The 27611-nt window shown below is 40.6% G+C and overlaps 1 protein-coding gene and 2 long non-coding RNA genes across 5 annotated transcripts in view; 2 read left to right on the forward strand and 1 right to left on the reverse strand.

The window, feature by feature from the left end:
- Positions 1-18919, forward strand: part of LOC123509461 — a 304302-nt gene extending 285383 nt beyond the window's left edge. Inside the window, 9 exon segments of the mRNA XM_045263750.1 lie at positions 60-189; positions 371-560; positions 737-868; positions 11234-11440; positions 11822-12033; positions 12471-12659; positions 13107-13293; positions 13513-13648; positions 16207-18919. Coding sequence (XP_045119685.1) covers positions 60-189; positions 371-560; positions 737-868; positions 11234-11440; positions 11822-12033; positions 12471-12659; positions 13107-13293; positions 13513-13648; positions 16207-16258 — 1435 coding nt within the window. The 3' untranslated portion in view covers positions 16259-18919.
- Positions 18920-19458: 539 nt separating this feature from the next.
- LOC123509554 lies at positions 19459-20603 on the forward strand. The gene is made up of 3 exons (XR_006676219.1): positions 19459-19675; positions 19823-19968; positions 20460-20603. It is a non-coding gene; the product is annotated as an uncharacterized LOC123509554 (long non-coding RNA).
- Positions 20604-22162: 1559 nt separating this feature from the next.
- On the reverse strand, positions 22163-25197 carry LOC123509489. Of its 3 annotated transcripts, none has more exons than XR_006676200.1 (4): positions 25109-25197; positions 24072-24286; positions 23256-23468; positions 22163-22662 (listed from the first exon to the last, which is right to left on the reverse strand). It is a non-coding gene; the product is annotated as an uncharacterized LOC123509489 (long non-coding RNA). The 3 variants fall into 3 exon arrangements; XR_006676203.1 differs by having other exon boundaries at positions 25117-25153; XR_006676202.1 differs by lacking the exon at positions 25109-25197 and adding an exon at positions 24649-25034.
- Positions 25198-27611: the final 2414 nt, after the last annotated feature.

Raw genomic sequence — 27611 nt, forward strand, 5'->3', positions numbered from 1 at the left:
ATACAGAAAAACATTGTCCCAGTACCACCTCATACACCTCTGTCTTCCTTTCCCCACAGCACGACCCCCATCAGTCTGGAGCAAGGAGATGCACCACGCCATGACAGCGATGACGACGAGAAGGGTGTGTACCTGGACCCCTACCGCTCCTGCCCGTGGGTGTACGTGTCACCCGGAGACGAGGCCAAGGTGAGCTACTAACATATTGTCTTTCTCACTGTCAGCAACACTCAGTTCATGATGAGCGCGTAACGAGCAGATGTCAGTGTGTAGTTAATGCTGATATCTACTTAAACATTCATTGTGTAATCTGTGAAGGAATATTGTTGGTGGTTGGAGGCGGCTCAGCATTAACAGATGTGTCCTGCAGGTGTGGCGACGAGATGAGGGATCACCCATCCCTGTCCCTGTCAATCTGAGAGTATCAGGCTTCGAGGATGACATCGTCACCAGAGCCGATCAAGCCCGAGAGGAACAAACAGCCCCAGGGGAGCCAGCGGCACCAGATACAGCGCACCCGAAAGAGGATGGAGAGACGGAGTCCACTCAGGAAGACACCAGTGAGTACTGAGTGCAATGCCTAACTCATCGTGGTTTTGGTTCTCATCACTGTGTGTGTGTGTGTGTGTGTGTGTGTGTGTGTGTGTGTGTGTGTGTGTGTGTGTGTGTGTCTGTGTCTGTGTTTATACATTTTCTTTATACGTCTGTTTTAAAGTAATGCTTTTCTGCCCCTCAGACCGCCGTGGGTCGGTGGAATCAACTTGTAGCGAGAAGGACTTCCGGCGTCGCTATCAGGCCATCACCCACCGCATGGTGCACCGCAAGGCCTCCGTTGAAATGTACCGCAGACTGGTGCACGCTGCCTTCCGTGAGTACCGCTCTTACTCTCCCAAAGATCATCCAGTATCATCAGACATGGGATGTCCTGTGTGTGTGTGTGTGTGTGTGTGTGTGTGTGTGTGTGTGTGTGTGTGTGTGTGTGTGTGTGTGTGGAAGCGAGAAATAGCGATGGAATGAGAGTGTAGGAAAGACAAGGAGAGGAGTGAAAGAATGCGTAGGGATGGAAAGACTCAACGAGAAAACTTTAGATTGAATTCAGAACCACGACTTAAAAGTAAATTACACAAACAAAAACAGTCCTTAATACGGAACCTGAATATTGCAGGAACAATGAACATCGGCGTCAGTGCCAGACCTCTGCAGTGAAGGGAATACCAGTTCAGTCTTAAAATAGACTAAAGGTGGACATACTAACTCTTTTCTGTAACTTTTTTCATAACTTTCTGAAAATCTATAATTTCTTCAACACGACCGATCACACCGCACGTACGAGGCCTTTCTCCCGGCAGCCAAGCAGTCTTTGATCTGTAAATAGTTACGAAGTAGTGGAGCAATAATGAGCTAAGAACTTAAAACGCATACAATCACAGCTAAGCTTAAAAAATAGAACCTTGTATATAGTTATGAACAATGCTCAATATCCCACACAGTTTCTTCCCTTATCCCCAGCCGTCTGAACTGCGTAGAGTTTGCCTGTTTAGTATGAAGCAACAAATCAAAGAACTTGAAGCTGAGGAAAACAAAACAAAACAAACTCAGGATAGCGCACAAAGTTACTCATCATCTGACCACGAGTGCACGACACATCTGCTATTCAAAGTTGGCTGACGGTCTTGGCTTGGTCAGAGATGTCAAGCCAGCTGGTGGTAATGTTGCCGCGGGTGGTAATCTGTGGTAATACGGGCATGTAACGGCGGCGTGGCGGCAGGAATAGCATGCTGGCGCTTCTCCAAATGGTGGCGACTGTGTATGGGTGCTTGGTATGAATAGGAAAGAGGGAATGAGGAATAGTGGCGCGGAGAAATGAGGAGATGAAGGCTAGAGTTGTAAGAGTTTTAACCCCTTTGGTACTGGGACGCATTTCTCATTTCTACCTTGAGTCTTAGAGATGATGAGACCATTTTATTTGCATTAGGAAGGATCTATGGAGGTCAAAAGATTAATGGCCGCAGTCTTCACTATTCTAATCCCTCACATAAGTTTCTGAAGCTGTATAAAATCACCAAATAGTAACCGGAATGAATAGGGAAACGCGTCCTGGTACAGAAGGGCCGGGTTAATGTCGAGTAGTCGGGTGGAGCAGAATGGAAGACTCATGGTCGAAGAAAGTCGGTTTTTCAAGAGTCAGGAAAGGGAGTGTATAAGAAAAAAATCAGGGAGTGATAGTGAAGGAGAATAAAGAAAAGAAGGCTTTTGGGGAACTTGGGTAAAGACGCCAGTTAGTTCATTTTATTGGCCAAAATATGCATGTTTTACAATAAAGGGAAGGTTACAAAATTCTCATTGGTTCAAATTAAGAAGTATATTTTTACAAACATAGATTAAAGCACTGTCATCTCAGTACAGTAAAGAAAGGAGTTGTTCTTCCTTCCTAGTCTGTCTGTGATAAGCTGCTGTGTCCATGGCCAAAGACGAGTGTGCATTGTGAAAAAAGACACGTTGCTTGTTTCACTTTATGTACCAAATCTCTCTCTCTCTCTCTCTCTCTCTCTCTCTCTCTCTCTCTCTCTCTCTCTCTCTCTCTCTCTCTCTCATTAAGACCAAGCGTGTAGTAGAGTGTTTTCTCTTTCTTTCCTCGATTATTTTTTCTGGCAAGCATTTTTCTGGCACGCTGCTCCCCTTTTGTCTCGCCTCAGCATGCACAAGTGTCTCTCGTGTCACTTCCCAGGGTCTACAAGCATTGCCTTAACAGCTCCTCATTCCCACACACTCGCGCTGATCCCCTACTCACCCCTCTTAACCCCTTTATCCCTCCATCACCTTGCCCTCTTCTATACATATCAGTTTTGAGTTATATAATGTTTTCTGTAGAATTTTACGCCCCTGTACCTTTATTTTGTTTGTATATTTTGTGTGTTTCTATATTTCTTGGTTTTTATTGGTTTATTTCTTCATCTTTCTTATTTTATTCACTGTTTCTGCTCACGTGTGTGTTGGTTCTATTTTTGTTGTTGATGTTGACGTCAAGGTGAACTTTTCTTTGTTTTCTTTTTTTTTTTTGGTTTGGTTTATGAGTGTTCTACTGGTTAAAGAGAGAGAGAGAGAGAGAGAGAGATAGTGTCACTGAGGACGATCCAAGTAACTCAAGGCTCCGAATCAACCTGAACGAGATAACGAACTCACAAACTCACACACACACACACACACATGATAAGCAAAGTACGTTATATATACTTCCTCCTCCTCTTCCTCCTCCTCCTCCTCCTCTCCTCCTCCTCCTCCTCCTCCTCCTCCTCCTCCTCGTAAGTAGACGGTGCCGTGTGTAAAGTATAACCAGTAGAACCTCACCCCACTCTCTCCCCGACCTTCCCCTACCTCTCAGCCCCACCCACTCCCCCTTCCCTCCCACCCATCAGCCCCACCCATCATCTCGTTCTTATCTCCTTGGCGTCCCTCTTGCCCCTCCCCCCCTGCCTGGTTGCCTCTCTCACCCAGCAACAAGGAGTAGGAAGAAGAGTAACCTTTCTTTAATCTACGACCCTTTCCTGCCCTTTAATATTAATACGGCTTGACCTTTCTCGTGCAAAATTCATTCTCTCTCTCTCTCTCTCTCTCTCTCTCTCTCTCTCTCTCTCTCTCTCTCTCTCTCTCTCTCTCTCTCTCTCTCTCTCTCTCTCTCTCTCTCTCTCTCTCTCTCTCTCTCTCTCTCTCTGGAGTTCATCTACACACTGTTTCATAAATCTTTTCTTTCTTTCTCTCTAACTCACTTTAAAAACACTTCCTCTCCTCTCTCTTCCTCTCTTCTCTCCTCCTCTCCTCTCCTCTCCTGTCCATCCATCCATCCATTCCTCTCTCCCGGCCGCCCGCAGCTGTTGCCTCGTGCGGGGAGGAGGAGGAAGAGTAAACTCATAACGTCACAATGAAGTTTCTGCGAATCTACAGCCGACTTGAGTTTGGCGAAGAAATAAAAGACTGCGACGATGCTGAAATTAAAGATCATAAAACACACACACACACACACACACACACACACACGCACACGAGAGAGAGAGAGAGAGAGAGAGAGAGAGAGAGAGAGAGAGAGAGAGATACTGCGTTACCATAATTCTATCTGGTGAGAGACGAGATAAGGAATTTAACCCCTTCAGTACTGAGACGCATTTTCACCTTGAGATTTGTGTACGATAAGACCATTTTATTGACATTAAGAAGGGTCTATGGAGGTCTGAAGATTAATGGCCAGAGTCTTCACTATTTTACTCCCCCACATGAGTTTCTATAGCTGTGTAAAATCACTAAATAGTAAGCAGAATGAATATGGAAACGCGTCATGTTAATAAAGTGATTAATACAGTTTTTTTTTTTTTACCACCGTCGTTTTTGGAGATGAATTACTCTTAATATTGAGTATCTGTCCACCTGTCCACCCTCAGACATAGTGACAGACTCGAATAATCCACACTAGTCGCAATCTCTCACACCCACATACAATTGAGAACAGGAAGAGTACGCACTGATACGCCTGCCTTCCTGCCTCGTTGTTTTGGCTCGCTGGCCAGTTTCCCATCCGCCTCATAAATTTGTGTATACTAGTGAAGCAAAGGCTGTAAATTCTGCTTATAGGAAACATGTGCACGTGTTTTTAATGGGAGATATTAGCACACCACTGGCCTGCCTTCTTTGGATCTTAACACCGACAGTATTTAGGGCGAAAGGTTTGTTTACAACGCGATATCGGCTCCAAACGATATCAGTTCATCTCATTTTAACCTCTTCAGTAGCATGACATATTTCCATACTCATTCTGGTTACTATTTGGTGATTTTATAAAGCTTCAGAAACTTGTGAGGGGATTAAAATAGTGTAGACTCTAGCCATTAATTTTCTGACCTCCATACAGCCTTCCTAATGTCAATAAACTGGTCTAACCGTACACAAATCTTAAGGTAAAAATGTATCCCAGTACTGAAGAGGTTGATTGTTCTGTTGAGTGATTTAGTGACTTAAAAATAAATGACAGTCTTTTCCATTATGTCTACCGTTATATTTTTCATTTCTTTTTCTTGTTTACCTGTTACTTGGTTATCCATCTGCCGTCTCCTGTCTATTTACATATTCCCCGTCATCTGTTTCTCTGTCCACCTGTCGCCACCTGTCTATCCCTCCACTTGTCACCCGTCTGTTTATCCACTTGTCACCTGTCTGTTTAGCCACTTCCCGTCACCTGTCTCTTTTTCCACCTGTCACATTTTATTATGATTCTACCTGTCATTTTTTGTCTGCCTTTCAAACTGTCATCGCCTTTATTATTGCAAGTTGTCATCTCTCTCTCTCACTCTGTCATCGCCATTACGTCATTCTACCTCACCTCGTCACGCTTGCAATGCTTCGAACTACTAGTAATTCTCTCTCTCTCTCTCTCTCTCTCTCTCTCTCTCTCTCTCTCTCTCTCTCTCTCTCTCTCTCTCTCTCTCTCTCTCTCTCTCTCTCTCTCTCTCTCTCTCTCTCTCTCTCTCTCTCTCTACACCTAACCTCTACACTTCTTAACCTTTACATTATCTTCCTTTCTTAACCTTCTCCACGCTGTCTGCTCATCACCCCCTCTCTCTCGCTCTCTCTCTCTCTCTCTCTCTCTCTCTCTCTCTCTCTCTCTCTCTCTCTCTCTCTCGGTACTTCATCTCTCTCTTCCTTTACCACCCACAAGCGTCCACTGTCCCTCCACATGCACTGCGCACCGCTTCACCTCCACTTAGTCAATCCGAAACATCGTACGTCGAGACAAGTGGGTCCTGTGTTTCCACGTGAGAGTGAAGTTGGCACACGCACTGGCCAGTTTCGGGAACAGTGCCAAGGGTGTGCCAGCTTGGAGCACAAGACCCACGCCCCTCAGTTTTGACGCTGCCGTGGTGGTAGCAGTGGTGGTAGTGGTGGTGGTAGCGCTGGTGGTTACAGTGAAAGGAAACTGATGTATATACTTAACTTGTTGAATCTTTGTGGTGTTTTGTGTTTGTGTTAGTTGATGTGTTGCTGTTTTTGTCTTTTCATTTATCTATTTGTTTTTGTTTTGTTTTTTGTGTGGGGTTTTACGTACAGAGTTTAGATCACCACCTTCAGTACCATGACGCGTTTCCATATTCATTCTGTTTACTGTTTGGTGATTTTATACAGCTTTAGAAACTCAAGTGGGAGATTAAAATAGTGAAGACTGTGGCTGTTAATCTTCTGAACTCCATAGACCCTTCACAAAGTCAATAAAATGCTCAAATCGTACACAAATCTCAAAGTAAAAAATGTGTCCCAGTACTGAAGGAGTTAAGGACAAAAGAAAAACGTTGGTGTTGTGAGTGACGATTTTGAACACGGCCCATCACATTGACGCCCTGCAAATCAGTTAATATAGTCTGGAAAAAAGCATCGTCGAGAAATAAACATGTGGCGATGACTGGAGGGAATGTAAGATTAAGAAAAAACGCAACAAAACAAAACAGTCGGAAATGTTTGTCGTCTTTGTATTCACCTTCGTGCTGCTTAGTATTCCACACACACTCATCGCAGAAAGAACGAGAACTTTGACAATATTCCTCTCTTCACCGTCGTATATCAGCAGACTTTAACCCCTTGAGTACCATGCCGCGTTTCCATATTCATAATGGTTACTATTTGGTGATTTTATACAGCTTCAGAAACTTATGTGGGGAATCAAAATAGAGAAGACTGTGGCCATTAATCTTCCGTCCTCCGTAGATCCTTTCTTATGTAAATAAAATGGTCTAATCGCACACAAATTTCAAGGTAAAAATGTGTCCCAGTATTGAAGGGGTTAACAAGATTCAGCGTGGGGTTTGGATTCTAGTGAAAGCACAACAAATGGACTCCGCATCGCCAGGAGGGGGAAACATGCATAAGGACTCAACCATTCATCCCCATGGTCCTTAAAATAGTCCTTAATGAGTTCCAGAGTACAGTCCATAGTGTGTCATGAGTGTCAGACAAGAAGAGAAGGTAAGCCAGTTCACGACGAGGCTTAGGGAACCAGATTATCTTTAGCTCTTTTCCCGGAAGGTCTCTCGCGATCTAAACTCATTCGGGGCCTTTATTTTGATACCCACTGAGCTCTAGAATTATTTTGAGAGGCCACAGAGGTGATTAGTAAAGTTTCCGTACACACTGAACTCTCTAGAAACATTTTGAGAGGCCACAGAGGTGATTAGTAAAGTTTCCGTACACACTGAACTCTCTAGAAACATTTTGAGAGGCCACAGAGGTGATTACTAAAGTTTTCGTGTGCGTTTTCTCCACTTAATCCTTTAGTACCGGGACGCATTTTTACCATGAGTTTTAGGTGTGATTAGACGATTTTTTTGACATTATAAAGGCCCTATGAAGGTCAAAAGATTAATAGCCAGAGTCTTCACTATTTTAATCCCCCACATAAGTATCTGAAGCTGTATAAAGTCACCAAATTATAAGCAGAATAGATATGAAAACGCTGTCACGCTACTGAAGAGGTTAATAAGTGTCTCGTCATATTGAAGTGAAACAAGTGTGAAATGTGGCTGATGACGAAGTGAGCCGCGGGGAGCCTAAATATAACCCGTCTGCTGCGGGGAGGGAAAAACAAACTAGTTAAATATCGCTTTCCTTCCTCGAAAAGTCTCGCGTGAGGGAAGAGAGGGAAAAAGTTCGTTTCAGACATGTGAAATGACCCTTGGCGAGTGAGAAACTAGTGCTTGTGCTAAATTTGTGCCTCGGTTCTGTCTAGTGCGTGAGAGAGAGAGAGAGAGAGAGAGAGAGAGAGAGAGAGAGGGGGGGGGCGGGTTAGAAGCGACAGGAGACGAAACGAAACAATGACTTCACTAAACTTGGTCATTGTCCTTAAACATGAGATGAAATGCTCAGGTGTGTTCAAGTAACTAAACACACACACACACACACACACACACACACACACACACACACACACACACACAGAAAAGAACAGTCAGTAAATGTGATTTTTACACTTAATTTAGAAGGTTGATTTGGGTACGGTACACCTGCAAGCACTCTCTCTCTCTCTCTCTCTCTCTCTCTCTCTCTCTCTCTCTCTCTCTCTCTCTCTCTCTCTCTCTCTCTCTCTAAAGCAGTTGTTTTGTTGTTTTTAGTTAGGGCAAAATAAAATATCAAACACACACACACACACACACACACACACACACACACACACACACACACACACACACACACACACACACTACTAATAAAACAATATAAGAAGATGAAACATGGCGACCTTGACTCAGTTCTATAAAAGTACCATTAGATAAGAATTAGGTACACACACACACACACACACACACACACACACACACACACACACACACACACACACACACACACGGTAGGCTCAATGTTCGTCTTTGCCAGCGATGGAGCTCAACAAAAACAAGGAAAGAAGTAGTGAAGAGGGGGTGAAGTCTCTCTCTCTCTCTCTCTCTCTCTCTCTCTCTCTCTCTCTCTCTCTCTCTCTCTCTCTCTCTCTCTCTCTCTCTCTCTCTCTCTCTCTCTCTCTCTCTCTCTCTCTCTCTCTCTCTCGATACAGATAGCGATATATTCTTTGGAAAATGGAGACTACACAACGAGCTTTCCTTCTTCCTCATTCTCTTCCTCCTGTTGAGAAAAAAAAAAATGCAACTCTTCTTATTCTTTCCCTCTTTCCAGCTCCTTGCATTTTCATAGATTGTTTTCACTTATTTCGACTTATCCCTCACTTCCTTCGTATTTTTCCTCACTTTTCCTTCATCATTCTTTAAAAGGTGGAGAGAAAAGGGCGTTTCCTCAAAAGGGCAAAGCAAGTTGGGGTATTAGCACCTGTCCTTCGCGTGTATTAATAGAACAATAAGGGAGATGGAATGGAGGAAAGGCACAGCGGTTACGTGTTTGTTTAGGAAGCGGCGTTGAGTGAAGAAGGGAGTAGGGAGTGAGGAGTAGGGAGTGAGGAGTGGGTTACCTCGAGTGGGTCAGTGGAGCAGGGTTTGGGTTTGTCCTGAGGTCACTGGGTCGTCGCTGGCTGCTGGTTGTGGCGAGATGAGGAAGAAGTTTTGCGAGGGAAGTTGATTGTCTCCTCCCCCCAAAAAAAAGAAAAGCGAGAAGGGTAAAAGTTTGAAAGACACTCGAGGTGACTCATGGAAAAGACTGGCTGAGGAAAAGATGGGGCAAATACTTCTTAAAGACTGGAGTTTTTCGTTTCTCTCTCTCTCTCTCTCTCTCTCTCTCTCTCTCTCTCTCTCTCTCTCTCTCTCTCTCTCTCTCTCTCTCTCTCTCTCTCTCTCTTCGTTCTCATGGTATTTTATCAAGAAGATTAGATTATAGACTCAGATAAACACGTGGCATTCAAAAACTGTCCAGACGAGGGAACAACTCGATGCAAAATAATGCCACAACTTAGAACCAACGTGATATAGGAAGATAATTTTGTCGATTTTCTTGTAACTCAATTTGATTCCTGGTAGATACAACAGGTGGAGATTTTCCTCTCTGGTGTGGCAAAGGTGAGATGAGAAAGCTTGTCTGAACATGAATACGAACTTACACAGCCAGGACCAGTGTGGATTGTTTTAACTAGTGCAGGTTACTAAGAATGACTCGAAGGGATATGAAGTGAGACTGGTGTGCGTTGTCATCGTGGTGGTGGAAGCAGCTTCATGTCCTCTGTTTGAATCAGTAGGAATAGTGTGCTACCGATTGCTTGAAAGTTGGAACAATGATGGAAAATTATCCTCAAACCGATGATGACGAATTGTTTTGTCACGAAGACTTGAAAGAAGAGAAGAATTTGACGTTATTCACGATGAGGAAGGAGTGGAGTGAACCTTCCCTGTTCATCGAGGCTCATCTCGCCTCCTGGCCAGCGTTGCAGCCCCAGACCCCGTCCCCGTCCACCAAAGACACAGAGACAGGTAAGCCATCGCCAGCCGCCGCCATCGTGACTGACACACGCTTCGGTTGTGCATATACTTTTAGAGAGAGACCAGAGGGATTGGATGATATGAATACATGCAAGAAAAAAAGGGGGATCTGACAAAAAATACACAAATTATCACAATGACTACACACACACACACACACACACACACACACACACACACACACACACACACACACACACACACACACACACACACACACACACACTCTACGGTTCTCGCGTCCCTCGCAGTGCAGTCTGAGAAGAGTCTGGGTCAGCTGCTGGAGGTGATCTTCCGCACGATGCTGGTGGTGTGGTGCGTTGAGGAGCAGGCAGCACGCAGCATCTGTCCTCCTGAACCTGGTAACCAATTCTTCCGTCAATCACCTGTACCGCCTTGTAGGTAACGCTCATCAGTCCCCAAACGCGATCAAGTTTACGGTAACGTCTTCTTTAAACACCATTGTGGTCATGATGTCTGTCTGTTCTTTGGTAACATGTCTTCTAATCGCGTCAGAGGACATAATGTAAGACTTGCATCAGCGAGGCTCACTAAAGGAGTGTCCTCTGCTTACAGGCCTCACACAAAGACAGTGTGCTCATTATGCTGTTGAAGGACGAAAGCTTCTCGCTGCGTCAGTTGTTTCTCTCTGATGGTGTTATGTGTCACCTTGCTCTCAGTGTTGCCAGATGTCTGGTATGTGACTATGTGCATGTCCTCGTGTCTTGAGTGACTCAGCGACTGCCCTTGGAAAGACTTCATGTATTTTCATCCCTCGAGATGGTGTGTATAATATTGTGCTCGGATGTAACTGAAGCCTCAGCTGTATTGAGATGCGGCGTGACCTTAGATGGCGCAAAACTGTTGTGTTGTGTGCACTATGAGTTCATTATTCGTACTTACATGTAGGTGGTTGCGACTGGACATTCCTGCAATAATGAGGCTCTTAGATGCGCTGTGTGTGTGTGTGTGTGTGTGTGTGTGTGTGTGTGTGTGTGTGTGTGTGTGTGTGTGTGTCCTTCTAATCCTCTTTCCCACGCCTGAGCACTGCATCCCTCCCCCTCACCACTCCGGTCACTCATCATTCAAATAACACCCATGAACGAGAGGCAGTTGGAAGCTCATCACTCGTGGCTGCCACCTCGCGTCGTTCCAGCGAGATCCCATACCAAGATGCTTTTGAATTAACACTTGTCAGTAAATATTGTCATTTTCTGGCATACTCAGGCTATGTAATATGAGTGAAAAAGTCCGTAAATATATGCGTAATGATTCCCCTATTACAGAATCCGACAAGACGGTGACAGTTAGCCGGGAGTCAGGCGAGTTTGGGTTCCGCATCCACGGGTCCCGGCCTGTGGTGGTGTCTGCCATCGAGCCCGACACCCCCGCAGAGACGTCAGGCCTCGAGGTGGGCGACATCATCCTCAGCATCAATGGCAGCAACGTCCTCGACTCTTCCCACTCTGAGGTGGTGAGGCTGGCCCACGCCGGTGAGTGGTGTAAAGCGGGAGGCGGAAATATCGTGTGCTGGGTCTGTCAGTCTGTCAAGGTGTATCCCGACCCAATTCATCTTGTTATATGGTACAGTGGTGATCAGATAGTGCTGGTATATCGTGGTACTTTGATCAGTGTTAACCACTTCAGTACTGGGACGCATTTTACCTTGAGTTTTGGATATGATTAGACTATTTTATTGACATTAGAGAGGGTTTATGGAGGACAGAAGATTAATGGCTAGAATCTTCACTATTTTAATACCTACACAAGTTTCTGAAGCTGTATAATATCACCAGATAGAAAGTAGAATAGATATGAAGAGATATGAAAACACGTCATGGTACTGGAGAGGTTAATACAGTGTTGCTCTTCAGGTTGTGACACCTTGCGGTTGGAAGTAGCGCGTACCTGTGATGTATTGACGCCGCTGGTGACACAAGACCCCACGCCCTTCTGTGCCGGCTACCTGTATAAGTTGGGGAGCGCTCAACACGCAGCTGGTGCTCCTGCGATTGTCAGAAAGTGGCACAGAAGGTGGTTTGTCTTAAAGAAGGACCACTGTCTCTACTACTATAAGTCAGAAATGGTTGGTTTTCATACTTATTTTTACCATTTTGTCAATCCATTTTTTTTTTTTTACGTTTTTTTCTTACCACAATGAAAAGATCAATCTCCAGGGATCATTGTGTGGACATCTTACGTGTGTGTGCTTCATTACTGTGACTGTACTCCAATGCCCTCTGAACACCATTGACACCTATGAGAGGGAAAAGGAAGAGTGGAGAGGAGAGAAGAGAGTAAGAGGGGGAGGAGAGAGGAGAGGAACAGTGGAGAGAAGATAAGTAAGAGGGAAAGGAGAGTCTGTTGCTTCTTGGCTATAATCCCCTCCCTTCTCCCACACACTCTCTCTCTCTCTCTCTCTCTCTCTCTCTCTCTCTCTCTCTCTCTCTCTCTCTCTCTCTCTCTCTCTCTTCTATTCTTTACCGTTACTCTACCTCCCTTTATTTTTTGTGTGTGATGCAGGAACAACATCCTCTCGGGGCAGTACACTTGTTGAACTACAGTGTCCACTCTCTTGCTGAGATGGGGAAGCCATTCTCCTTCACTGTTGCCAAGTTTGGGGGCATGACTCTCCATCTTGCTGCCCACTCAGAGAACGCGCGCAACAGATGGGGGCAGGTCATCACACAAGCGGCGGTGGAGGCAGCACAGGTGGGTGGTTCATTCCGGTGCTCCATCTGTTGTTATTTTGTAGTCATTAATCCATTCAGTACTGGGACGTATTTTTACCTTGAGTTTTGAGGTGTGATTAGACCTTTTTATTGACATTAGGAAAGCTCCATGGAGGCCAGAAGGTTAATGGCCACAGTCTTCTCTATTTCAATCCCCACATAAGTGTCTAAAGCTGTATAAACCACCAAATAGTAAGCAGAATGAATATGAAAATGCGTCATGGTACTGAAGGGATTGAGCATACAATTATTACTTGAAATAAAACGCAAAAGGTTTAAGGCAACCAAGTGAACTCTTGCTGTAATAAATTCTTGAAAAAATATGCGAGACAGGCATGCAAGAAGCAGAGAAATGATACGTAATTACATAGAGAAGGCAAGCGTTGAAAGGTTTAACATCACACACCGCCTGATCATTTTATTTCAGAAAGATGAACTCTTAGAAATTTCTTCGCGACGTGTTCAGCAACCTCCAGCTTCCATCACCTTGCCTGACTGCTTTGGCTTCCTCTTCAAGCTTGGGGCACGATGGCACCAGTGGAAGAGACGATACTGTGTGCTGAAGGACGCCTCCCTTTTCCTCTACCATGAAGCTGAAGCCCAACAAGCAATTGGTATCTAAATGAAATAAAGTGTAGCGTAAATTTGTGCATGTTTGATGAGTTCATGCTAAGATATTATGCATTGTTATTCTAGACACAAACTAGATATACGTACAATGCGACATGTCTGAATAAATTAACAGGACTTTTTGTATCATTAATATTCTAGTGAGTGGTAGAAGTATTAGGTACGTTACATGTAGATGGTTTTCAATTGTGTTCCCCCTTCAGGAGTGGTGCACCTCCACGGCTATCGAGTCCAGAGTACCAGCATAGGCGGCAAGAAACATGCTTTTGAACTTTTACCTCCAGAACCAAAATTTAGGCACTTCTATTTCTACACCGAGTCAGACAGTGACAAGAAGAGGTAAAGTTATACATACGAGTACTCTGATGTGTCTTAATAAGCATGAAATTGGGCCATGTTTCTGATTCGTCAAATTCTCTATAATGCATGTATATTTATGTGTGTATGTCTGAGTATGTCTATGTTAGTACGTCACCGGTATTACCAAAGCTTCATACAATTATATGTGTGAATAAGGCTGCTGTCAGAAAGGGAGACTGTATCAAGATCAAGATAGAGGGATTGACAGCTGGGAGTGGGAGTGGACAGGCAGCAGCTGAGCAGTGGCTGGCTGGAGATCGGCTTTCGGAAACGTTTTTGTCTGGTTTGGTGGTGAATTGTTGAGATGGAGAAGTGGAGTGCTTGTGTGTTGTGTGTGGTGCATTAGATCGTTGGTGTTGTGGTGTGGTGTTGTCCATTGGGTAGCTGATGGTGTGGTGTGTTTGGGGTAATCGAATGGTGTGGTGTGGTGTGGCTGCTTCACAGGATCGGTGGTCGTGTAGTGTTTGTGTGGTGTATTGAATCGATGGTGGTGTGATGTGTGTGGTGCATTGGATCGGTGATGTGTTGTTGGTGAGTGGTGACTTTATGTCAGGAGGTGGGGAGTGCATGGCGGCGGATGGATCTTGGTGACAGCGAGGAGTGTGGTGAACTGGTGGCAGGCTGTCCTCACCAAGGCAAGGTAAACTGTCTGATTAATCGTGCTTTTCCGTGAGTGACTTATAGATGTGACATAAGGTAAATTTTTAGTTACACCAACACCAACAGCTCACTTCTGAATTAAACAATTATTTTTGTTATTTCAACCTGTCTTGAATTAATATGCAGTTCACTTCACTTCGCAAATCCAGAATGAAAAGCTTTATGAGATGAGAAGGGTAACAAAAGCCATGTTGCTGTTGTTTTAAGAGTAAAATAATACCGGAGAGTGTTGGTCTGTGTTAAGTGAGTTAAAGCACACTGGTTAAACAAACATGGCGTCTGTGGTCAAAAAAATTATGAACAGTGGAAAGATTATTAATTAACGTAAGATATCTTAATGTGGAAAGAAATAACAGATATAAGCAGAGATAAGGTTAATGGGTACTATCAGTCTGTCAGTAGTGCATGTCACGCCTGCATGTTGTGGTGGTAGAGCTGCTCTCTATATGTCACATTTAGTAAGGTTTTTTCATCTTGGTTCGGCTATTACTGTGTTATTGATGCTCTTCTAAATTAACACATCGTGCCAAAAAGAAACAGGGTTAGCTTAGTTCTAGTTCTAGGGTTAGGTTAACTTAGATGCAGTTTGTTTGGGTTTAGTTGGTCGGGATACCTAAATAGACCAAATTTAACATTTCAATAAAGTCTCAGGTGACAAACGGCCGAATTTGACAAACTCTTGTAAAATTAGTAATTACCAAGAAGATATATCTCATACCAAGACTTTGAGGAATGTGTCAAAGGAAGGTGTTCCTATTTGTGACTTTATGAGAGAGTTTGATGCCAAGTATTTCAAGAGGAATGAGAAAGATATGGTATTATCTGAGTAAGTTCTAGCTATTAGGTTAGTAAAGAACTAAGTCAACAGGGATGTGAAAGAATCAGGTGATGGCTTCAACAAACTGCTGTCATTTAGAGAAATGAGAGTCACACTTAGAAGAATGTTTGAATCTGACACTGAATCAAGCAATGAAAGTAATTACAGAATACAGGTAAAGGCAGAACCCTTGTATATAATGAAGACAGTGACAAACAGGAGAAAGATGTTGAACCAAGAACACTTGAGTGCGATATGAGAAAACAGGGAGAGGACATCACGTGAACCATGAATTGCAGAAGTCAGAGAGGGTATGATAGAAGTTGTGATAGATGATATACAAGGACTGGTTGATACCCGAGGTGGAACTGGAGACATGCACGACAAGACAGTGGATGTTTTGAATGTGGATCTAGAACCCACTGGGCAAGGAATTGTGATGGAAAGATATAGAGAACAAAGAATTATGACGATAGATTTTTAAGGATCATGGCAATACAAGTCAAATGAGATATTAAACTATTGGTTGTGCAGTGGTAGGTACAGGATGCAATCTGAATGTGTGTGTGGTGCTGTTAGAGGAGTATGAAGAGAGTTTGTGTGGTGCAGTTTTGTTCATTGGATTGGTGTTAGTATGGTGAGTCTGGTGTTGGGTCGGGGGTGTACTTTTCTGTGACTGATGGGATATTGTTGGTCTGTGTTGAGTATGTAAGTGATATCACATGATTTACTTGGCTTACAGTAATAGACCACCCCAAAATTGCTGTTGGAAGCAAGAACAATAGGATAGCATGCCCTTATTTAGAGAAAAAAAAAAAAACACTTAGAAATGCAGAAGATAAAATATTTTGGCCAGATAGCATTGTCTTAAGACAAATACACCAACCACAAACTTATTCATTGATGTAAAGATGTCTCCCAGTATTAATCACTAGTCTTGCATCAAGACAGCTGAACACTACTGTTACCACAGTTGCCACACGTTCATGGATAAAACAATCTTGTACGACATGGGCAACTGCCAGTCTGCTATTTAATGACTATTACATTTCTGTTTCAGGTGGTTGGCAGCCCTGGAATACTCAATAGACAGATGGATCAAAGTTGGCTGATCCAAGATTGAAAGGATCTGTGTTTTGTCAGACTTGTGCCAGTGGCATGTGATGAAGGCACTGCAATTACTAAGTGCAAAGGTTTCTCACAGATGGTGTGCATTAATTAAGAAGTTGCTTGGAATTCAGGTATTTTTGTATTTTTAAAATGTGGTCAGATATCTGTAGGATAGACCAATCAAAGATCTATTTCAGAATATTGCTTGTCCCAAATGCCAGGAAAGGGATTTTCTGCAACAATCAAATATCTAATAAAAGATAAAAGTTTATATAAATATATTTTAGACAAGTTTCCAGTCCTGTCATATTCATCAATCAGCAATACAGAATTTAGTCATTATATACAGTTACATATATAGATATTACATTCAAATATGTAAATATTTATGTATATTATTACAAATAATAAAGCTTGGTACATTTTTCTTAACAGAGCTGTATGTACTGACAGTTTATATCAGGTTAGTAGTGCATACATAGCCAAGTATAGAATACTGCCATAGGTTTAATGCTAGAATTCCTTATTACAATTTTTTTAAAGTTGGTTTCATTTGATAAAATTACTAAATGTGGAACATAAAGGGAAGACTTAGCTTTGTACTAGAGAGCCGTCACACGCTGGGGAAACTGACAGACATGTGTCACGAGTCAGGCAGAGGGAAGAATAATAGCTGTACTGGTGATGGTTTTCATTATATACTTTGTATAAATTTTGTAAAGAACGCCACACAAAGAATTATTTTATATCGCTGCCTTAGACAACAAGACTAGCTCCAGAATTCCACCACTAATACTTATGGCTGATTATTTATTTATTTATTTATTCATTCATTTGTTTTATATTTTTGTTTTGTTTTATGATGCAGCCTAGAGGTTGGAGTGGTGTCACTAGATGAACTCAAAGGACAGTCAATAATCTTATGGTGATCCTTATGTCATAACTGTCACTGCCTTCACTCTTACCAGTGAGGTCATATCATTCATGTTGTGTAGCTACATGAACTATGAACTAATGTTCATAAACACTGCAATTTTCAACCAGCACCATAACCATGGTGCCCATGGTAAGCTATTCACTGTATTGAATCTTCCCAACCCTTAACACTGTAACTGAGTGCTGAGTCACTGTGCATGATTCTGCTGTATCAGTAAAGGAAGGTGGATGCAGTGACATTCATGCTGACTAAGAAAAAAAATTACCATAAGGAACATTGTTGTGTTTGTTTGTATTTGTTGACACTACTGTACACCCAAAGTCTAGGTCAAACCAACATGTTTAGTAACATGTCTGATTATGCCATTGTTGCAGAAGTATGCTTTCCTTTTTAAATGCAATGAATAATATTTCTTACTTATTTCATGAAGATACAGTTCTCCCAGTTTCAACATTTCTGGGCTCCAAATACTCTTGGTGCTGTAATTCTTTTTGTATGGAAGAATTTTAATTTTCTTTGAGTCTTCACATGATTGTGACCTGGAGTCAGGTATATACATTGTTTGAATGTGCTCAAATGGCATATTATCCACATTCAGCATGAATGATAGTAGCAACAACATTGGTGAAGCAGCACTTTTTTTGCCTGCTAACCAAATTATTGTTGATCTTTGTTTCTTGCTGAAGAATTTTGTTAACCTGGAGCCATACACTGTGTGTGACAATCTAGTACCTAATCTTCAGGATTAGGAATCAGATCTGCTCACTTGACACATGCAGCTAACAATCCAGACACCAACCGAAGGTGGCTGGCCCACATTGCTAGACATCAAGGTGCAAGGTGCAGAGTTGTCAGGACACCAATGTGGGACTAAGTCAGAATACATTCAGGGTCAGTAGTGAAGGAACAGATGCAGGATCTTTCTGCTGATGCTTTTCAACTTAATATGTAAGAAGGGATAGCATGTAAGTACAGCATATTTGTTGAAAAAGTAATCAAGTAACCAAAAAAGGTACTTGTCCAAAAAGCCTCTTCATCCATCATCCCAAAGCAGAATAGTACAAAGAAACTCACCTCACCACTTCTACGACATCAACACATTGTGAAATGCAGACTGTAATAAAAAAGAATTAATGAAAATATTTAGGCTCTATAATCTCTATTGACTGATTTTCATTCCAAAAGCATCAATTAAAATAAAAAGATTTAAGAATCAATATATTAACACTAATAGCTGCCTCTTCCCTTTCCTCCTTCCTCCGTGCCTCAAATTCTTTGAGCCCACCAGCCATCCATCAAATTATTTTGGCACAGCAGCTTTTAAATGAGTGAAGATTTCTTTGTACTGTATATTGAAAATCTTTAGGATTATTAAATTTCAAATGCCAGTAAAACTGTTACTCTGCATTTCATCTAATTGCACAATGCTTGGGGATATTAGCCTACATAATCTAGGAAATGGGTCAAGGTTGAACCTGTGTGTCTTGCAATGTAGGCCAGTGAAGCCTTCCATCAAGAACACAGCAGTGACTGAACATCATTTGAGATGCCTTGATCTGGTACAGGACATGGTGTAATATCTACATGCACATGATTCACAGCCTCTGCACTAGTGGCTGGGCATGCCACTCAGAGATCAAGGGTGAGTCACAACTACAGACTCAGTGTTGTCATGTTGATAGTTGATTGTTTGAGTGACTTTTTTAAATAAATGAAGTGAACAGAATCCTAGGAAGTGGCAATTTCAGTGGAAATGTTTCCATTGAATGTAAGCAATGCAGAAATGCACATCTCAAAAATGGCAAATTGTCATAATGTCATGCATCTTATCACTTGCCATGGTGAGTAGTGGCCAGGCACAATTTTTTGTTATGATGATAGGCAGACAATGTTATGGCAATACATAATGATTGTGATATGTCAAATACCATATTTTTATATGCAGGTATTACAATACACTGATAACAATCCACAGAATGGAAGATAAATGTCATAAAGACCATGTCAAAAATCATTTCCTCCTACATTGTCTTGTCTTACTGTTTTGTTTCACGACCCAAGGTTTGTTTTGTTTCCCCTTCAGGATCATTTACCCAAGTATGCTTGGCTATCCTGTCAGGTTAACCCTTCAAATACTGTCATTTTGAAAAACCTTGATTCTCTCTCTCTCTCTCTCTCTCTCTCTCTCTCTCTCTCTCTCTCTCTCTCTCTCTCTCTCTCTCTCTCTCTCTCTCTCTCTCTCTCTCTCTCTCTCTCTCTCTCTCTCTCTCTCTCTCTCTCTGTGTGTGTGTGTGCGTGTGTATTTCCAAAATTTCTTTCATTCTTGGATATAAACAAATAACCTGCAAATTTTGCTTATAAACTATTTGGCAACTGTCAGCAAAGTTTCCTGGTGTGGACAAGGCTGAAGGTAACTGACAAACCTCTCGGGCAAGAAAGTGTGTAACAAGCTCAGTTCTGCATCCCATAACGCTGATGAAAGGTGAGGTTGCTACGAACTCTCTTGTCCTTCTAATATCTACTATATCTGTCTATACATACATTTATTTGTGTATATGTATAGTTATATATATATATATATTATCTATGTACTTCTCTTCCTTCTACTAGTTCTCGTTTCTTTTGCCAGAGCAAAATGATTGGTGAGTTTGATTTGCGGTTCACAGAAGTTCAGTTCGGGTTTTTTGTGGAGGATCAGTACCGCCCCGTCTGCCTTCACAACAAGGGGCAATTCATCTCCCTCGCCGCTGCCCACGATCTATTCCAACCCTCTAAGTAATGTGGTGGTGGTGGAAGTGAGATGGGGAAAGTCTGGTGTTTGTATGTGTGGTTAGTTCAAGGGCATGTGGTAGTGATTGTGTGTGTGTGTGTGGTTGATAATTGAAGATAAGCTTTGGTATGTTAGTGTGGTGTGTGACTGGTGAAGCCAGTAGTGATAGTAGCCATTTTTGCTCTGGTGGTGGTGGTGATGAATGTGATGATATAAGAATAAAAACAGAATGGTCATTACAAGAAGGGGTGATTGCAAAGTGATAGTGGTGATGGTAGTAAGATGAATGTTCTAGTCAAGACAGCAGTAGCAGTAGTATAAGTAACCCAATCAGGCATCCCAGTCAAGAAGGAACAAAAAATCTTGTCAGGTAGGTACTGTGGTGATATCTCTTGGCAGTCACATAGGGTTCATGGAAGGCATTATCCCCACCAACACTTAGTACAGCAATAGACTTTACAAGCAACTCATCTCTGTCTTCTCCAACCTCGAGCAGCTTGGGACATGAAGGGCGAGGTTCAGAAGTACGCGACGGAGGTGGTGTCAAGCAGCGCAGAGGTTGGCAGTGACGAGAAGTGCCGGCATCGTCAGTAGTGGGCGTGTCAGTGTTAGCACAAGCATTTGATACGTGAGGAGCGAGGCTCAGGCTCAGAAGTAGTGACGATGACGGAGGTGTGTGTTAGCACAAGCATTTGAGCAGCTCAGAAGTACGCGACGGAGGTGGTGTCAAGCAGCGCGGAGGTTGGCAGTGACGAGAGGTGCCGGCATCATCAGTAGTGGGTGTGTCAGTGTTAGCACAAGCATTTGATACGTGAGGAGCGAGGCTCAGAAGTATGCGACGGAGGTCTAGCAGCACGAAGTTTGGCGGTGACGGAAGGTGCCAGCATCGTCATTATTGGGAGTGTCAATGTTAGCACAGGCGTCTTCATAACTCCTGTTGTGATTTTCGTGTTGTTACTCTATTATTACCATTATTATTTTACTCTCATTGGAGGATGTTGTAACGTTCATAGCATAATTGGTTCAAGCTTTGGTTTGTGAAAAGTAGTGGACATAGGATTATATGTCATCATGTTCATATATTTCCTTACTTGGCTTTGTGTTCATCTTTGTGCATAATGTCACTTGATTCCATGTTCACGTAGATTTAGCTAGAAGGAGTAATACAATGTTGATAGTTCTTCTTAGACTTTTGCAGTGAAAAAAATGTCTTCAAATTTATACTTTTAGAAATGGTTGAAATTGTGTTAAGTTGAATAGACTGTTTTGTGCTTAGTTGAACATTTTCCAAGTTTTGAGACTAAAATTGTACCAAGCTGCAATTCAAAAAACTTAATTGAAATTGAAAAAAAATTGTAGTCAAAATTCAATTAATTTTATGAAGTTGATAGAAGTTGAAAGTTGAAGTTGAAAAGTGTGTATTGTTTACTGAATTGTAATGGAAAAATTGTTACAAATTTCAAAATTTTATTAAGTTGAAAAATAATTGTAAAATTGTTACAAATTTCAAAATTTTACTAAGTTGAAAAAAAGAGTTTAGAATTGTTACTGAAAATTTTGTAATTGTAAAAAATTTTTACTAAGTTGAAAAAAATTGTAGAGTTTAATTGAATTGTAAATTGTAACTAAGCTGAAAATTCAGAGTTTTCAGTGTATTGTATGTAAATTTGATTAAAATAATAATGGGAAGGGAGACTCTGTCTTTTATTTTTAGCTTCAATATACATCTGCCTTGTCTCCGGAGACTCTTCGGAGTATTTTCGACTTAGTACAGTTTTTTGGACCGTTTTTGGGGCACTTTTAAGCCGTTTTTTGGATTTTTTGGACCATTTTCAGGCTATTTTGCTGCTTTTTGGGCTGTTTAAGGGAATTTAAAAGATTCTTTTAGCCCTTTTCCAGAGGCATTGAGAAAACAGGCATATTTTCTTCATCCATTGCTCTGCTTTATTAATTAGTATTACTGTTGAATTCTGAATGGATTTGTTATTATTTTTTTTCATTTTCATAATTTTTTTAAGTAATTTTCTTGAAATTTTTCATAATTTCATCTTATGTTATGTTAATAGTATATAAATTCATTTAGGCTATTATTAGTAGTAGTATTGTAGACGTTTGGAAACTCTGCATTATGATTAGCCATATAGTCCTTAACCACCTTAGGATTAACCAATTTTGGATAAGGGAATTTATCAAAATATCTAAATCAATTCAATTTATTAACGAATACTAGAACCACAGCTCTACATTACATTCAAACAAGAAATAACATCAGATCAAGTACACAGCTTAAGTCTCTTCTCTCCAGGTATGAAGCAGCAAGGCGTGGGCAGAAACTGTAAACTCTGGAACTCCCTGCCTGCTTCTGTATTTCCATCTTCATATATTTGTCCCCATCTTTTGGCCGAACTATTGATCTCATGAAATCTGGCAATTAAGCAAACCTTTATTTTGTTGCCCTTAACCAGTTTACACAAAAAAAAAAAAAAAAAAACGCAAAATTCTTGTCCTTCCTGCATGGCAAGCTTCCTCCCTGCAGAGCATCATGGAGCTACTGGCAGGGCAATGAGGTGAGGTGCAGAGTCCCTCCCTAGAAGGTGAAGCAAGGCAGGAGATGGCATCTATGTGTCCCAGTGCAGCACCAGTCCATTTCCTGAGTAGGGTGAAGATAGCGGCCACACTCCCTTCAACAGGGACATCAGCTGTAGTAAAAAAAACAACCGTTAGACTTTAAAAAGGAAAAACACTGCCTTCAATGTCAGAGATAATTCCACGAGGTCCAAGTCCACAACTTCCTAGTATTTGAAAACTAGGTTAACTCCCTAAACCTAATTTTTCAAGCTTTCACTCCATCTTATTCTATCTTATTATGGATATTCTATTCCAATTAAGAATACTGAAAACACGTCACCGTAATTACATCACATTTACCACAAGATTAAAAGAGGAGCAACGAATAGAAAGAATACAAAGCCTAGAGGAACAAAATGAAACCAGTTACTAAGAAAGATATACACAAATGGAGAAGAAAAATGAAGATTGCGAGAGAAATTAAGATAAAAGTAAATAAATTGAAATTAAGACTGAAGGAGAAAAAAATGGAAGCCTGTAAGAATATATGGACGGAATGGAAGAAATATGGAAAGGAAGCTTAAGAGCAACGAGCTTCTGGAAAAACAATATACAGGACGCATACAAACTACATTAGGTAAGTAAATCACTCGCATAAAGCAAGACAAGACGGAAGGAAGAATACACAAGGGAGTGACAATAAAAAGGCAATACTCTCGATAACCTGAACCACCAACGGCACGTCACAGCACTCCGCCGCTCTGAACAGCAGGCCAACACCTCTAAAAGTAAAAGATCTCTAGCTGGCGCTGGCCGAACCCGTGTCTCCTTGTCGCTGGCGCTGGTTTATCACAGTTTTGGCCTTCCTGCACGTACCATGTTCTCTCGGCAGCGGCGTCGCCCTGCAGGCAATTGAAGGTATGGTCGGCAGGACACGCTGCAGTTAATAAATTATAACATTTCAACTTTGGAAGAACCCTCATTTATGTCAAAGCTATACCTACACGAAGCCGTTCTGAACAGCCGCAGTCCTGAATGGGGAAGCACCTCTAAGGCTTTACAGGAAAACTCGTACAACCTGTTGTCTAGGCTAGTCCATCAACACTTACCATCACTATTTGAACTACCTGTTGTCTAAGTTACCTATACCCAAACTTAATTTCTCAAAATCCCACTCATTAACTTATCTTAAAGTCACCCTTGTTATATTGTTCTATCTTTACCAGGACTATCAGCTCATCTTAACCTATCCTCCTTCGCTAACACTTACCATCACTATTTGAACTAGTCTAAGTTACCTATACCCAAACTTAATTTCTCAAAATCCCACTCATTAACTTATCTTAAAGTCACCCTTGTTATATTGTTCTATTATCTTTACCAGCAAGACCTATCAGCTCATCTTAACCTACGCCCTCTAGCCTCCTTCGCTAAGAAGAGCTTCCTTCGCTAAGAAGTGCAATTCTCTTCCTACACTTACTGCAGTGAGTGTATGCACAGACTGTCACACCGATAACCAATTCTTCCCTCATCTCATCACCTCCAATTCACGCAGCAGCAGCAGCAGCAGCAGCAGCAGCAGCACACCACCACCACCATCACCACCACCACGTCGAGGCTGGCCAACAGCTCCTGTCACCGATCACTGATCGGTGATCACCGATCTCACTCGTTGGCGCTGGCTGGTCGTAACAACTCTGGCCTAGGTGTATGTTCCATGCCCTCCCGTCAGCCGTGTCATTCAACACAATCATTCTGTCGAGTAAAAACAGGAGTATGCACAGAGCACACTTTGAAGGCTTTACTAACAAAGCAGTACCACTAGCATAAATTTAAGTACTATACAGGAAAACAAAGTAAACATCAAAGACAGGAACTCATGAATACAAAAACTTAATACAAGGAGATAAAATAAGATATACTAGAGCCACTGACACTGCAACCTAAGCATTTATTTATACAATTACACGTTACCCAGACAAACTTAACTGCTGACAAAACGCGTATACCTTCGCCACCACTCCAAGAGCGAGAGCGTCAAACACCAAAGAAACACTTTTTACAAACACCACCTCTTAAAACTCATGCAAGCCTGTTGTGGATACGCCTACACTTACGCCTGGGTGATGCCGAGATCCGCTACAACCAATACCCGATGCAATCACCATGGATGTCACGAGGCGAAAGCCAAGTCATCATATAGCTAGTACATGTTAAAAGTACTCCTATGCAAATGCAAAAGAATTAAGATTTAATTCAGACAACACCTATCCCTCTGTCTAACACACCGCATGGCACTCCCGAACTATCGTACTTAACGAGTTCGGCTTCACCGGTCCTTTACTCCACACACACCAATATCAACACCACTACGATGTCAGACAAGCCTTCACGACAAACACCACCGTATGTCAGACAAGCCTTCACGACAAACACCACCGTATGTCAGACAAGCCTTCACGACAAACACCACCGTATGTCAGACAAGCCTTCACGACTAACACCAACACCGCGACAACAGTAACACTAAACTAACAAAAAACTTTATCATCTTAATAAACCCGCTAGAAAACTCACGGTGTTACCTGCACAGCGTCTCCACAATAAATGAACCGTTCTGTCTCACTCCTTTCCATTTCTCCTCCTCCTCCTCCTCCCCTTGTTTCCTATAAAGACACTAACTAGCTAATTACTTACGGTAAGCATCGTTCTGTAAGCATTGTTAACTAGTCTAAGCCGGCGGTGGGTCTCAAACCTTCCTGCGTGACGCTTGTTCATAACTTGGCAGTGTTATATGATCTTTATTTGCATCAAAATAACATCAAACAATTACAGACGTGACACATTTCAATAAACATTTGCTGAAAAAATATAAAAAATCAAATTAATCAGTAATCGAGTAGTATTTGAAAACGTAACATATTTAGATATTTCGATACACCCATAACACTGAAGTGAACATAAAATATATATATATATATATATATATATATATATATATATATATATATATATATATATATATATATATATATATATATATATATATATATATATATATATATATATATATATATATATATATATATATATATATATATATATATATATATATATATATATATATATATATATATATATATATATATATATATATATATATATATATATATATATATATATATATATATATATATATATATATATATATATATATATATATATATATATATATATATATATATATATATATATATATATATATATATATATATATATATATATATATATATATATATATATATATATATATATATATATATATATATATATATATATATATATATATATATATATATATATATATATATATATATATATATATATATATATATATATATATATATATATATATATATATATATATATATATATATATATATATATATATATATATATATATATATATATATATATATATATATATATATATATATATATATATATATATATATATATATATATATATATATATATATATATATATATATATATATATATATATATATATATATATATATATATATATATATATATATATATATATATATATATATATATATATATATATATATATATATATATATATATATATATTATTATATATATATATATATATATATATATATTATTATTATTATTATTATTATTATTATTATTATTATTATTATTATTATTATTATTATTATTATTATTATTATTACGATCATCATCATTATTGTTGTTGTTATGAAGACATGGCACGTACACAATATTTCAAATTCTCGCAGTACTGAAATAGACACATTGATCTGCTCCTTTAGGGAACCAAACCAACTCATCAACATTTTCATAGACTAATTAAGAAGCAGCCACACACACACACACACACACACACACACACACACACACACATGCATGCTGTTTCCGGTTCTCATAATACTGAAAGATAGAAGTGACTGTTTGAATGGTGTGGTCTGAACAGCTTGTTTCAGCGAGGCGGGGCCCGACACTTGCCACGCCTGTTAAGACACTCGTTTATGAAGGAATTTCATGATGTACTTTCAAAGAACTACTTTCAGGCCAGGTAACTTCGTGGCCCCCCGTATTCTCCCCACGGCCATTTAAGGGATCGTCCTCCTTCATTTGGGAAGTATTAGTCCAAACCATTCACGTGACAAGGTCGTCAAGTGCAGTCAGTCAACAAGGGCGTGGCAGCAGTGTGTCATTCAGTGGTTCACGAGATTGCTAACCGCTTCAGTGCCATGACGGATCTTCTCATTCATTCTGCTTACTATTTGGTGATTTTATGCAGCTTCAGAAACTTTTGAAGGGAATAGAACAGGGAAGACTGTGGCCATTAGTCTTCTGACCTCCATAGACCTTTCCTAATGTTAATAAAATCGTCTAAATGTGGACAAAACTCCAAAAAATGCGTCCCAGTACAGAAGGGGTTAAGCAGCAAAGGTTGGAATTACCCTGATATGGAAACGATTTATTTGAAACAACAACCGTAGCTTTCACTCGTTACGGGACAATGTAATAACAGTTAATGGTGTACGTCACGTCTCGGACTACTGGAGAGAATCGTCATTTTCTATTATTCATCAACAAAACAACGAAACCACATCACTTAGTTTCTAGTTTTGAGTTTCCTGCACACACCACACAACTCCGAGTTGAACAGAACACATTGCGGCGCCTAACAGAACACATAACAGGCTTGCTTGTATTTCTCTGTGTGGGAATTGGTGAATTAATGAATAAACTATTAAATGAGTGAATACAGTTTGTTAATATTTGCCTGTCTGTGTGAAGATAGACAAATAAGTAGCTAAGCAGGTAATTAGATAGATTGATAGATAAATGGATAGATAGGTAGATATATAATAGATAGACATATTAGTATGTAAATATTTGATAGATAAGATAGATATGCATGAAAATATGTATATATTTCTCTATTTATTATCAATTCTCCCTAATACATTGTCAAAAATACACGTGTCAAGAAAATAAAAAAAGGAAAGAAATATCGTAC

The sequence above is a fragment of the Portunus trituberculatus genome, chromosome 27 (genome assembly GCF_017591435.1).
Source record: "Portunus trituberculatus isolate SZX2019 chromosome 27, ASM1759143v1, whole genome shotgun sequence".
In the NCBI taxonomy this organism is placed as follows: Eukaryota; Metazoa; Arthropoda; class Malacostraca; order Decapoda; family Portunidae; genus Portunus; species Portunus trituberculatus.